At 39.6% G+C, this 13,534-nt stretch overlaps 1 protein-coding gene across 6 annotated transcripts in view; it reads right to left on the bottom strand.

Annotated features, from left to right (window-relative positions):
- The window catches only part of TTC6 (tetratricopeptide repeat domain 6), a 53,786-nt gene that overhangs the window by 26,618 nt on the left and 13,634 nt on the right, over positions 1 to 13,534 (bottom strand). For all 6 annotated transcript variants that reach the window (XM_061559475.1, XM_061559476.1, XM_061559474.1 and 3 more), the window contains 6 exons: positions 12,928 to 13,097; positions 11,567 to 11,687; positions 10,206 to 10,356; positions 9,002 to 9,084; positions 5,374 to 5,450; positions 2,802 to 2,959 (listed from right to left, as the gene is read on the bottom strand). In XM_061559475.1, coding sequence (XP_061415459.1) covers positions 2,802 to 2,959; positions 5,374 to 5,450; positions 9,002 to 9,084; positions 10,206 to 10,356; positions 11,567 to 11,687; positions 12,928 to 13,097 — 760 coding nt within the window. The remainder of the gene's footprint in view (positions 1 to 2,801; positions 2,960 to 5,373; positions 5,451 to 9,001; positions 9,085 to 10,205; positions 10,357 to 11,566; positions 11,688 to 12,927; positions 13,098 to 13,534) is intronic.

Genomic DNA, 13,534 nt, shown 5'->3' with positions numbered 1-13,534 from the left:
CCAAAATCTAGTATTGTTAACGTTATGTGTTACCAACAATAATACTCTTTGGTTCTTTCGGTAAAGTCACGTAGGTATGAAATAAAATAATTTATAAAATAATTTATTTTATACCTGCAGTCATGAAAGCTTAAAATCAATAAGTCATAGGTAGGAATTCCTATTCATTGCATGATGTTGAAAAGCGGGTCACGTCACATTCCCAGGATATTATGAATGGTAGAGTGGATAAGCAGCACTCATTATAATTAGCCGAATTATAATGAGAGCTCTCATTACTCTGATAGTGAATTCTCTTTGTGCTGTACGCCTTTTGGCGTTCTCTGGTCTAACATCGTTTTGAGACGAGGCTCAAAAGAAAGCTGTCTCTGGTGTGGACCAATCAGTTTCAAAGACAATGCATATATTATCAGAGTATGTTTTTTTTGTTGCATTCAGACCACAAGTATTGTGGTTAATGCAGACATGATTCCTTGTAAAAGGTTTCAGTTTGGTGGTTTAACATCTTAACACCTGTTTTGTTGCTAGAAAAAAGGGGAAAACCTATTCTCATATTTTGGTACTGGCAAATGAGGTCTCATGATGACGATACACATCCGCAATGTTTTTGTTGACACTGCATTTGCAGTAGTGCCTTGAAGGAAAAATATATAAGTGGTATTTTGGGCAATAGCACATAGAAGCTATGTGCCATGAAGAAGGACTAGTGCTTGAAACATGACTTATTACATGTTGTTATGCGTTAAGGACAGGTTTACTGATGCACGTGTTGAGTTTTTGCTTCGTAGATATGGGGATGAAATGGAAGTTTTCAATGTAATCCACCACAATAGTGCAAGCACATTTACTGCCTCTGTCTTTGCTGCGATTTTAAGCGACACTTATTTAAATCTATAAGTATGACACTCTAAACTCAATTGTATGGTGATTCATCCATGGGGAATTGCATATACTGGAGTTGTATGGAGATGGAAATTATGCCAGTATGATACACAGATCAGTGATTACTGTATTGCTACCACCCAGTGTGGCAATTTCGAAAACACATTTTCTTTAAGCGTTTTATTTCTGAGAATCAAACAAATGATAGCGAGTTCACGGTGGTAGCTTTTAATCGAAATGTTTTAATCTAAAAAGGGTGCCATTGTATATTTGATAAAGAATATGGATTTGAAAAATAAACCGTGATATGAAGCATCTAGAAAATATGGAAATAGAAACAGTGTCTATAAAACAGAGTACACATCCCAGTGTATACTGCGAATGGTGGATATTTCTCAAGGTGGATACTTGTAGCATTTGCCACCCGATGTGGTAGCATCCAACCTCCTTGGCTCATGGGGGCTATTGCAACCAGCAGCTTGATGTTACCGAGACATGTGTGAAAAAGAGCTTCATAGCTCATCGGATTTCTCAGGATAAATAAAGTATTCTGATTCTGAGAAGGCGATGCAATCCAGTTTCGCCAATAGGACACAACGTGTGTGCGTGTGTGCACTACAAAGATATAGATATATAAAATTTATATTTGGCTAATTTGCGATTTATAGAAACGTGGCATGCATGTTATATGCTGTATTGCGAAGCCTATCTTGTGGTATGATGAATACATTAATTTTTCCTCCTTTTGTTACCCTACCGATGTCATCAAACTTCATATTCTCATTTCCAGTTCTGCGCAAATATATGCTTTACAGACTTTGTGTCCAAGATAACACTCGACAATCTAATGCTATACTCTCTTTTCATATATAATGCAACAAAGTGCAGAAGCTCAAGGGAGGCAAGATGCAGGTGGATGTAACTTCTTGCTTAATGAGTCATACAAATGTTAATGCTCCCACTCAAATTGTTCCGCAGTGTGAGGACACATTTGAATGTTCACAGTGTGTCAGCGAGTACGGTGAGTTCACACCACCTGGCTAATTGCCTTAGCTGTAAGCTTTTAGTTACGGTATACACACAAAGTGCTTGCCACAAATTCACCACAACACCTGGCTAATCTCGTCAAGGAGCATAAACCATCATGCAAACTTTTGTCATCCTCGCAGCGGGCTTTTGGCTAGCCATCGAACAAAGACGGTCACTGCATCGCGTGCTTTCCGTTCAGAGGTCGCAAACGGATTTTGATTCCTTACCCGTACCCGGCCGCACCAGGGTCACAAACGGGTACCCGTACCCTACACGTACCCTACCCGATACCCGGCCAGGTACGGGTAGCCGGGTATCGGGTAGGGTACGGGTATCGGGTACCTGATTGCGACCTCTGTTTCAGTTGCACTTGTGGCCGTCTGGAATGCTTTTCCTCCCTATGTTAGGAAGCCACTGAAGTTATGCACTTTTGTGTCTAGATTGGAAGCTCATTTCTTTTTTGCGTTTAGTTTGTCCTTCCCCCACACCTCAGATTCGCGTGGTTGGCTACGTCCAGTGTGAAAGAAGTTCAACATACATACTACATACATGAAAAGTGATTTTACAATAGAAAAATGCACCTTTGAATGTGATTTAACACGTGCCATCCTTATACTTACTGCAAAGGATAAATCCACTGTTGGAAATTGAGATTTTTAACTTATAAAACCTTTTTATACCCCATAAATTATAATGCATGAAGTGAATGTTCTGTCTGCTGTGTCTAATTATGGTGTATTATTTATCTAAACACATTTTTTTCTCGGCGTTTCTAATTTCATTTGGCAAAATCAGAGAAAATTTAATTATGAAAGACATCAACCGATATACTGCGTCCTGTGTATTTATACAAAATATGTCTCTCCCTCTCTGAAATGGCATGTTATTACCTGGAACTGCTCGGCCTTCATCTGAATGTTGCCGAGCAAAGCAAGCGTCGTGACTTGCGGCTGCATGCTGCACATGTCAGCCAGACACTCGATGGCCCGCTGATGATCCTTCAGAAAGGACTGGATGATCGCCTGCTGCATTGAGCACAAGCCCAACTCTGACAGATGGTGCCAACACATTAGCACAAGTTGTGTACAAACATCCAGCATTAATTCGCACGACTCAGATAAACACTCTTGAACTTGAAATTTGAATTCTATATAAAGCTTGATACTGCCCTCTGCAGTTCGTTTTGTGCAAATGTATACAGGTAGTCCTCTACTTACGATGGAGATGCGTTACGACGACCCCATCGTAAGTCAAAAATATCGTAAGTCGAAGATGGCCTAGCCTACCCAGGAGTCTTAAAGAATGGTGATAATTTAGCAAAACAGAGCAATTTACAGTACCGTACTGTATAAATTATATACTGTATGTATTTATTAATTACAATACTGTATTGCACAGTAAAATGTAAAGTAAAAAAACAAGGTAAATTCTTAGCCTACCTATATGAACTGCAATTCAATAGAAAGTGTTTTCAGGAAATAATCCTATCTGCTACAAAAACCTTTAACATGCAAAAAAAGTGTCAGTTTTGTTGCCAGATAAAAGGGTAAAAAAACAATTATCACATTTTGCTACTGGCAAAGGAGGTTCCAATGGTCTTTAACATGCATTGAACTATCGTATCGTGGTAACCCTAAAATAAAATCGCTAAAGCTACGTATCATACATGCATTGAACGTATCGTAACGTATCATATTGTCCTGTACTCACCAAGATTCGTACCCTGCTGCGTTTGCCTGCCGCGCGAAATTTAAAATAATTTACAATTTTGTCGTATCGCTATCGCCATCGTAAGATCGAAATATCGTAAGTTGGACCATCGTAACTCGGGGAAAATCTGTATTTAATGTCAATCTAAGAAAGACTGCATACTCTTTGCGCATAATAATACTTACATTTTATATAGCGCCATTCATGCCAACATCATCCCACAACGCTGTACATTAATTATATATAAGGACCAAATCCCAAACACACGATTAGCTACACACGGCGCGAAAGAAGCCCAACACACGTACGTGCATACCAAGCAATTGAAAACCCAATAACCAAGCAAAATCTAATATTAATAAACAAATTAGGAAATGGCATTGATGCATAGATTGATATCGATTTGTTAAAAGCCACAATAGATCGAATCGCGTGTGCAAGAAGCAATGTTCTGTTGGTGTATGGTAAATTATCTTGACATCTGTGAACACTCATCGGATTCCTCCAGTATAAATACAGTTTTCGATTCTGACATTAAATGCCAATAATATGGTAATGTGAAATTTAGGATGTTGAAGCAAACTACAAATTGTAAACATTTTAAACGAGTCTGTGAAAATAAGGCACAAAATTATTGATTCCTGAAATATATTTCTGCCACCAATCGTGATGTCATCTTACACAACTGAAACATATTGCATCTAAATGTTCAAATTAGACTTGAATTGCATTTAACACTATCTATTTTATGATGATTGACAGTTTATCACATCACATTCATTTCCCAATATATACCACATTTGCATTGGAAGTCTACTTCGCATACTAAAATGACTTTAAAAAATGCAATGCTTTGACAAAAATGTGTAAATGAGCACAATTGTTCATGCAAAGGCAATGGGTGAATGGAAAGACTGATAGAAAAATCTTGCAATAATTGAACTTTTCGGGATACTTAAGATGAATAACAAGTCAATTGACATACGTTTCGTATGTAAATTAGAACATTACAAAATCAGAAACCTGCAGCCTTGACTTTGTTCCAACAATTCTGAATTTCTTCATCATGTTTTTTTTTAAACCCTGCACTTTATCACCTATTCTATGTCTTATATTCCATCTCTGAATCTAAACCAATACTCACCAAGCTTTTACTTTCATGGCAATGTTTACATTTTAAACATGTACAAGTCGCATTATTATGGCGTATTTTTGTATTCAATATGGAATTTATGAAATTTTTTCCATTATACCAGATATTATGTTGAGCTTTGTTGTGTCAACATGAAATATTTATCTGGGATTCACGATAAAGGTTACACTTTATGCTGAATGACATATCACATTGAATGTATGCAACAAGTGTGTCTTATAAAATAATGTATGTGAATATACAATGGTCACGTAACAAGGATATCCATGAAAATATATATTTGGCTCCTTTATCCTTAGTATAGACTTACTATATACCAGTGAAACTATTCATAGATTACACTACATATACCACATATAATGCAATATATTAATAACATATACTACATATAATGCAATATATTCATAATTTAATGTAATATACCGATAAAATGTAAACTCACCTTTCATATAAAAGTGTAGTGATTTGTATATTCAAGGTCGATATGGGTCAGAGCCAACGCAAATTGTATCAATAAATATGCTTTTAAAAGTTCCATATTTACTCATGCATTTGTGTACATGTATATTATGTAGAAGTGTGTGTGCGTGTAACCTCACCTTGACTCATTTCTAAAACGTGGCACAGGCAAAAGACAGCCAGTTCCTTGTTGTTCATTTCATACAGATACTGCCCTCTGCAGAAGATAATACGAAATGCAAGCACATTGCGTTGAATTGTCATTGGGTGGCCCTTTCTGCCACGTCCTAATCACGTAATGAATGGATTTTAGGGGTGTAACGTCTCTAATAATATTTTTTCATACAAAAGTTAAGCATTTGTTAAATGACATAGTTTCCTCAAAGTCAGGCACACATGGACCCAATGGCTTGACAGTATAATTTTTTCACAATTATATTCTCAACTGACAAAAAATGGCCCTTAAATTGTATGTTGTTTGTGTATATCATACATTTATTATAAACTGTCAGCGATTAGTTAAATCCTTGCTCATATCTACATTGAATTAAATTTTTCTTTGGAAATGTTCTTAAAAAAATAGCTCTACATTGGCCTCTGATTTATGCTGTAAAACGTTTGGCTAATTATGATCAAATACTGTGGTGGCAAAAACTGCATTTCTGTCAAAATGAATACAGCCCTCTCTATTTTGAATCCTGCACATTACCATACTTATTTTGAAGATAGTGACTATATGAATCAATCACATTCACAAAAATGAAAGCCATTGTTTACTTTAATATTTTGTGAAACTTATAATATGAATAAGTACGTAGATCAATCTCAGATACATACCACATTGCATACAACAGTTGTATACAAAAGTTACTCTGCCATGCTTCTATGGAATACATTTTCCAGCAGAACACTTATGATGATCAACAAGAGTTTAAGTGACCGTTTTATATTCGTGCAATTTCAAACTAATCATGCTATACATCGAACAAAATGTAGAGCAATATGTGTAATTCTAGAAATCCCCGCATAAATGTACACATACATTCCATTAGAGTCTTGAAACCAAAATATTTAGAATGCTGATGAGTTAATGCCATTATAAACACACGAATACTTTACATCATCAACGTTGTTGCATAGATGATGTTAATATTTTATGGGCTCAAGAAAAAAAAAGACACGGTTGCTAAAGAATGGCTTTAAAAGGTAGCGAGTGATAATCCAATACTAATACCACAGTGTCCAATTACTGCTTTTTTTTCCGTGCCTTAAATGCTAATGTTGTTTGCTCTTCCCTGGGTGGCAGCAGGAGTTAAGGAAGGGAGATGCGAGCATTAAACAGAGCTCTCAGAGACCCCTTTTATTGTGCTCAGGCTCAGGGCCCCGTTCCCGGGGGGGAGACGCGCAAGGTGTTAATCTGCCGATTGTCTTGCGATGGGGTGGGGGGGGTAGCCAATGTTGGCCATTGTGCATCGTCAGAGCTGATGGACAGCAGCAAGAAATGGAATCCGTGTGAGAGAGGGACCCGCACGAGAAGAGGGAGGGAAAGGTAAACAGAGATTAAAGCTTCATTGTGCACGCCAGGCAGGGGGCCCTTTGTTGAAATGGTAGGGGAAGAGAGAGAGATGGTGGGGGGGGGGGATAGGAGTGGTAGGGTAGAAAGGGGGTAGGGATGCATCAATCCCATGCTGGGGTGGGCGTCTCCATGACAAGTGTGGCAGACCTCGACTCTTCTATCCCAAAAAAATGACAAATGAAGCAAAGGCCGATATAGGTCTTATCATCCATGAAACATGATTGCCTTTGATTCCACGTTAGTCTTTGATTCCAAAATTACAACATCAGAATTGCGTGGTCTTCGTGTGGCAGCTGTATGAAGGACACACATCCCATTGCTATACATGTGCAGCCGTTTTTTCAATCCACTGCTGGATGAATGTTTTGTCGTGCCATGTAAGTCATAGAAGTTTTTTAATCATCCACACATCACCACGCTGGTCAGTGCAGGTCAGTGAAGAGAGCAGGGGCCCATGACTGGTTCAGTTGTCACGAACTAATGATGTTTGCCGTGGCTGGCAATCAAGAACCAAGTTTGCTTGGTTCATAACACAGCGTGCTAATCATTGCGCCACCACTACACCCCCAATTGTTATAAAACGCACTGTCAATTCAATGTTGCATGCTATAACTGAGCGGTGAAGCAGCGGGTTCGCGCACTTTCATTATAAGCCCGGCGACACGAGTCCGGTTTCCAGCCGCGGCTAACATCAATGGCGAGAGCAATATCTAAACGGGATCTCGCCGTCCCCATCACCAACCCGCACTACTGCCCAGCGTGGTCAAGTGTGGTGAAAAGGCCCATATGCCTCCCTCGCACCCTCCTTTGCCTCCCCGACAACACTATCCTCAAAGCATCACTCTCCACTGCGTCTCTCCCACCCATAACGTTCACCCCCTGCGTGGGACCCTAACTCCTCCGTTGGCTACGCACGGTGCGAAAGAAGTTCAACATACATATGTACACAACTCGCTTGGAGGTGTTACTCCATTTTCCCCTTAGCCCTCTCGTATTCCCATGCTCAACCCCGTCTGACTGTACGCTTTACCTTCCGCTGTTTCTTTTTCAATACTAAAATACTTCTGATAAACAAGATAAAAACATCCATAACATAGGATTTTGGGGGTTAGATCGCGTAAATATATAAATGTGTCGTTAAAACCCGCCACCACCCGACACAGCCAACTCGTGAGGGTTGTCACGTAAACTAGTTGGCTGTGTTGGCTGTGTCGGGTGGTGGCGGGTTTTAATGACACATTTATAAAAGCCTACGTGTTAAAGATAAAAACACCATGCCTGACATCACGTGGGGAGACCTTTCATCTGGCAATGGTCTGATGAAGGGCTGTAAATTATTATAACAATTACAATTTAGGGGGACTTTACGTAAGAAAAGGCGAATATGATCAAATGTATGATATACATTTGCTTATCAACAAATATTTCCCATTGCACAAAAAATCAATCCCCATCTATGCACTAAATTTCGATTTAAAGCTTTCGTGACTGCAGGGATTCATCTTCTTGGTTCTTTCGGTAAAGTCACGTAGAAGGGAGATAAAATAATACAATTCTCACAACGTTTCGGCCAGGACGGCTGCTTGCGTTGTGGCCGAAACGTCGTGAGAATTGTATTATTTTATTATGTTTTAGTTTTATTATTTTATTATCTCCCTTCTACGTGACTTTACCGAAACAACCAAGAAAACATCTATGCACTGTTGAAGAAAAGGACAATTGAGCTACTGCTATTGTATACAAGTGTGGGTTTAATATTTAAACAATAAACTCGATGCATTTACTGTGAACATGTATATAGCATTTAATATTGGCATGAGTAGTAATAGTTTTAAAAATAAAATTTTTATATTAAAAACACTGTCAATATTGGAAGTTACCACGTCCCCGTAACTTAGCAACCAAAAACATTTGACACAAGCTCACTCCCAGGCCGTGCACTTTGGCACCAAGCGCTCATCAACAGCTCCAATCAGATCATTATCCTGGCCTTTGGACATTTTTCTGTCGGAACGCTGAGAAGACAAATCAGGGTCTGGCCTGGGAGAAACTTAATCCAATTGTAAGCTGCCGGCAAATGCACAAAGCAAATGAAATCCTGAAACTCTTTTGCAGAAAGCTGACCTCCCGCAGAAGCTAAATGGCTGCAATGTTCCGGCCTGGCAGAGGATTTGTGCCGTGGAGCGTCTCACCTCATCAGGTAGAGGTGGAACGAAGTTGGCTGCAGGTGGATCGCCTTGGTCACATCACAGAGGGCGCTGTGGAGGTCGCCAACCTGTTAGAAAATGTAAACACGTTTGACGATTGAACATTACTTTGTAAGAACAGGAACGGAAAGAGATACAAAAACGTTGCATCGATCGGCATTTCAGAGTAAGACAATCACTGAACTTGCAGTGTTTTATTTGTATATAAAATGTGTTTGGTTATTTCAGCCCAAATTCACCATTGCTTTCCAAACTCCTGACAGCAAAATTAAATTAATGTATATTAAGATAAAAAAGTTGACGATTTAATTTATAACAATATAATGCTTATAATGGTGGCATCATGCAATATAATGGTGGCATCATGCATAATAACAAAAAAAAACATATCCCAGGATATTCAACAGCAGCAAACACAAAATAATATATGTATATATTTTTTTTTACCTTACAGTAAGTGTGACAATCTTTATAATATTTATATATATATGTCTTGAGTTGAATAATGAACGAAACTGGTGGGTGGCCTCAGAATTCTTAGCAACTGTTCTTTGACCCATTGTGAAGCCTTCAGTGTGGTGATCTTTGATGTCTTGCTTGCGTTTGTTTTGGGTGTCTTCTCATTGATTCTGGTCCCTTTTGTTACTATAGATAGTGGTATTTGCAGATCATCCTTAGCTACCAACCAATGCATTCAGTCCTAGTTCATTATACAGAGCAACAGCATTCCACCCAGTTGCCAATCAATGCAACGTGGTAACCACATGCAGTCAACTTTAAATTTGCATCAGTGCGATACATATACACATCATTGATGACATTTGTTGGGGAATTTAAAACATTATTCACTTACACAACATCTTCATGCAACATGTTGCAAGCAAAAAGAATAACTTATTTATTGGAAGATTATACGTGAAATTAAGTTCTGCTTTGATTGTTTTACTTTGTTCTATGTTTCAACACTCTCTAATTTGGGAGAGATCACTCACAACTGATCTTGGATTCAGATTCAAATTGGAAAGAGATATTGCATTTCCATGGTTATCACCTCGTTTCAAAGACCGCGGTTGACCTGGTGGAATTAACACACAGAGTAGAGAAAAACGTGGCAAAGGCCCGTGTGCCCAGCAACGCGAATCCCACCGCCTCTCCCCAAAAGAAGTGCGTGGCAGCAGCTTCGACCAACCTTGTGGTACGCGTCAGCCCGATGCACGTAGGCGCGGGCGCAGGTAGGCAAGGTCTTCAAGGCCGCAGTAAAACACTTTATGGCCGCATGGTATTGCTCCTTCACTGTGAGCAGGATCAGTCCTAGGTTCATGTGGGCCAGGGCCACAGTCCTTCCATTCATCACCCACAAGGAGCAGCAGCCGTTAGGTGACAATATTAGAGTGCAAGTGAAAAATACTAAATTTCGATTTAAAGCTTTCGTGACTGCAGGGATTCATCTTCTTGGTTCTTTCGGTAAAGTCACGTAGAAGGGAAGTAATAAAATAAAAAAAACATAATAAAACAATTCTCACGACGTTTCGGCCACAACGCAAGCAGCCGTCCTGAGGACGGCTGCTTGCCGAAACGTCGTGAGAATTGTTTTATTATGTTTTATTTTTATTATTTTATTACTTCCCTTCTACGTGACTTTACCGAAAGAACCAAGAAGATGAAAAATACTAATTTAGAAGCAAATATATCATAAAGGTAAACGTTTAAATCAGTACAGAAAAATAAGCGTTGCACGATCTTGACTCCACAGCTATTATTCGTTTTGGAACTGAAGAATGTATGCATATATGTACTTAATAATATAATGTACTTTAAGATGATCTTTACACATTAAACAGAATGGAAATGTGTACGTGAAAATCACTTACGTGTGGGATGCTAATACAAAGGTCATTCCATTCATTTCAATATTCCCTCTTTTTTTTAATGCCCAAAGTAAATATGGTCAGGTTATAGACACATTTATCTTATTATGAGTGGATTATGTTATCGGAGTCTTGATGATAGCATACTTTGAAACCAGTCCGTTGCGTTATTCAAAACTCTTGTACACAGCTGCAGATGCCGCGAAAAGGCATCTTACAATTATTATTCTCTTTCGGTGATTCAATTAAGTGCCACAAGTCGTGGTTGAGATCAAATTTAGGAAGAGTTAAAAATATATATTCTGGTGCATGCATAGCCTCACGTAGCTGCAGGGTCTATGCGAACAAATTACACGCAATAATTTAAAATAAACGATTTTTACACGCACAATTCTAGCTCTGTGAAGGCATCGTGAGAGTATGAATCGATTTTAATCAATAAATTGATGCAATACTACTTAAGATGCACTTCGTGGTATGTTGACAAAACTGGTATCCGCTGCTAAGCTACAGGGGCATGCGATCACATGACCCATTAGACCTCTTTAACTAGGATTCATTATTGCATAAGCCACACACTTGTCTTTCAATGTATTATTGCTCACAAGTGATAAAAGGAACATGCAAATGGAATACTAAGCAATGCTGAAAGGCTAACGGTGGGTTGATGAAACACACCAACCTGTCCATCTGCTGTACAATCTCAAAGTCACAGATTGCTTCTGTCCACCTTCCCATCTGGGCGTACAGCATCCCACGGTGCAGGAAAGCCAGCATATTGTCTGCCCGGTTGTTCAAGAGGACTGCAGAAACAAGGACCACAAAGAAAAGTAAAGTATTCAAAGCTGGTAAGAAAGCAATGTTACTTGATTGCGATCTAAGTTCATATAAACTAAACTAAAACTAAACTTTGTTTTATTTTGACCAGGTAAGGCCCACTGACTTCTTTTTCAGAAGCGACCTGGCCACACACGATAGCTCAACGAAGTGGCTTACCATTGTGTGGAAGTGGTATAGCAGCCAAAAACTCTAAACGCATGTCGATTCTAAATGTGGAGGGAAAACAGGAGGGCTCGGAGAAAAATCCATGCGACAACGGGGAGAACATCAATACTCTAAACGTACAAGCGTCAGGGTCGGGATGAAACCCACGACTTCCTGCATACCAGGCGAGGGAGTTAAGATCTCGCCTCCACGGCACCCTATGCACAAACACAAGTTGTAAATGCACGTTGCAAACATGTAACTAAAATTATGATTTGAACCCAAATGCACTGTACATATTCAAACTAAACCTTGGAGATAAATTAGGGTAGGTTTAATGATTAACATATCGTATCTGAACTTACATCTGCACTAAAAACAAAGCAAAGTACAATACAATTTACAAATTGGACAAGGCAGTCATTCATAGGCAGAGGACAAATATCTTTAGTCCAGCATAAGGGCAGGGAGTCGAGAGCACGAATGGCTGGGGGAAGGGAGTTCGAGATGATGGGGGCAGCAGGGGAGACTGAGCGACCTCCCACTGAGCAAAGGTTGCCTGGAGCTTGGTTGCTGGAGCAGAGAGTTGCTTGGCAGAGGGTGAGATGAAAGGGGGCCAAAGTATGTAAGAGCGAGTCGTCCATGGAGGATCTTGAAGGAAAGACAGACTATTTGGATGATGTGTTAGGGGTGCCACAGTGGCGAGATGTTAACTACCTCGCCTGGTATACAAGAGGTCATGGGTTCGCATGTTCTCCCCCCCGTGGTCTTGTGGATTTTTCTCCGGGTCCTCTGCTTTTTTCCTCCACATTTAGAAACGTGCGTTTAAAGTATTTGGCTATTATAACTTTTCACAAAAGCCACTTTGTTGAGCTATCATCCGTGGCTAGGTCGTTTCTGAAAAACAGCCATATAACTCAGTCGGCCTTACCTAGTATAATAAAAAAAAAGTTCAGTTTGTTTAGTTTTAGTGTTATGATTTCCGGCAGGTGCGAGATGTCTTGCCGGTGTGAGATCTCTTGCCGGTCAATATTTCAACAGCTTTCAATGACATCACACCTGAGATGCTGAGGTCCTGCAGAGCCTTTGTCGGGAGAGCTTCACGCAGGAGGCACCCTCGATGGTAGAAGCCGATCCAGTTCTTTGGGTCCAAGCGGATGCTCAACGTAAAGTCTTTGATTGCCTCCTTGTAGCAGTTCACACCGGCGTACGCTATTCCTCGATGTGTACTGGAAAAAAAAAAGATAATTTAAAGCCCTTCGTTAAGCCATTGCTGGTTGAAGGCCTCCCCATGTCGTGTAGGGTATGGGGTTTGTTAGCTCTACGTGATCACACTGATCAGTGCCGATTGGTGACTCTATGTGATCAGACTGATCAGTGCCGATTGATGTGAGCTGTGGCTAGAAATTGTGCTCAGGAAGGGAGGTTCAGTACAGCGTTCTCACCAATTTTCCACCTCTCTCCAAATATGTGCTTTATTTGTACAAATTGTAGCACAAATGTGCAATGTATGATTGGCCAACAGAAAAATGGCTTTGAGAAAGTATGTTTTAATTACATAATGGTTGCTGTAAATAATTACCTGGGAATGTAAGGATGCATCAATTCATTGATTTAAATCAATTCTGTACGTTCACGATACAGACAATGTAAAATTTGTATACAT

The sequence above is a fragment of the Lethenteron reissneri genome, chromosome 25 (assembly GCF_015708825.2).
Source record: "Lethenteron reissneri isolate LAM-NWPU_2019-01 chromosome 25, ASM1570882v1, whole genome shotgun sequence".
NCBI lineage: Eukaryota > Metazoa > Chordata > Hyperoartia > Petromyzontiformes > Petromyzontidae > Lethenteron > Lethenteron reissneri.
This window is presented reverse-complemented; position numbering and strand designations above follow the sequence as displayed.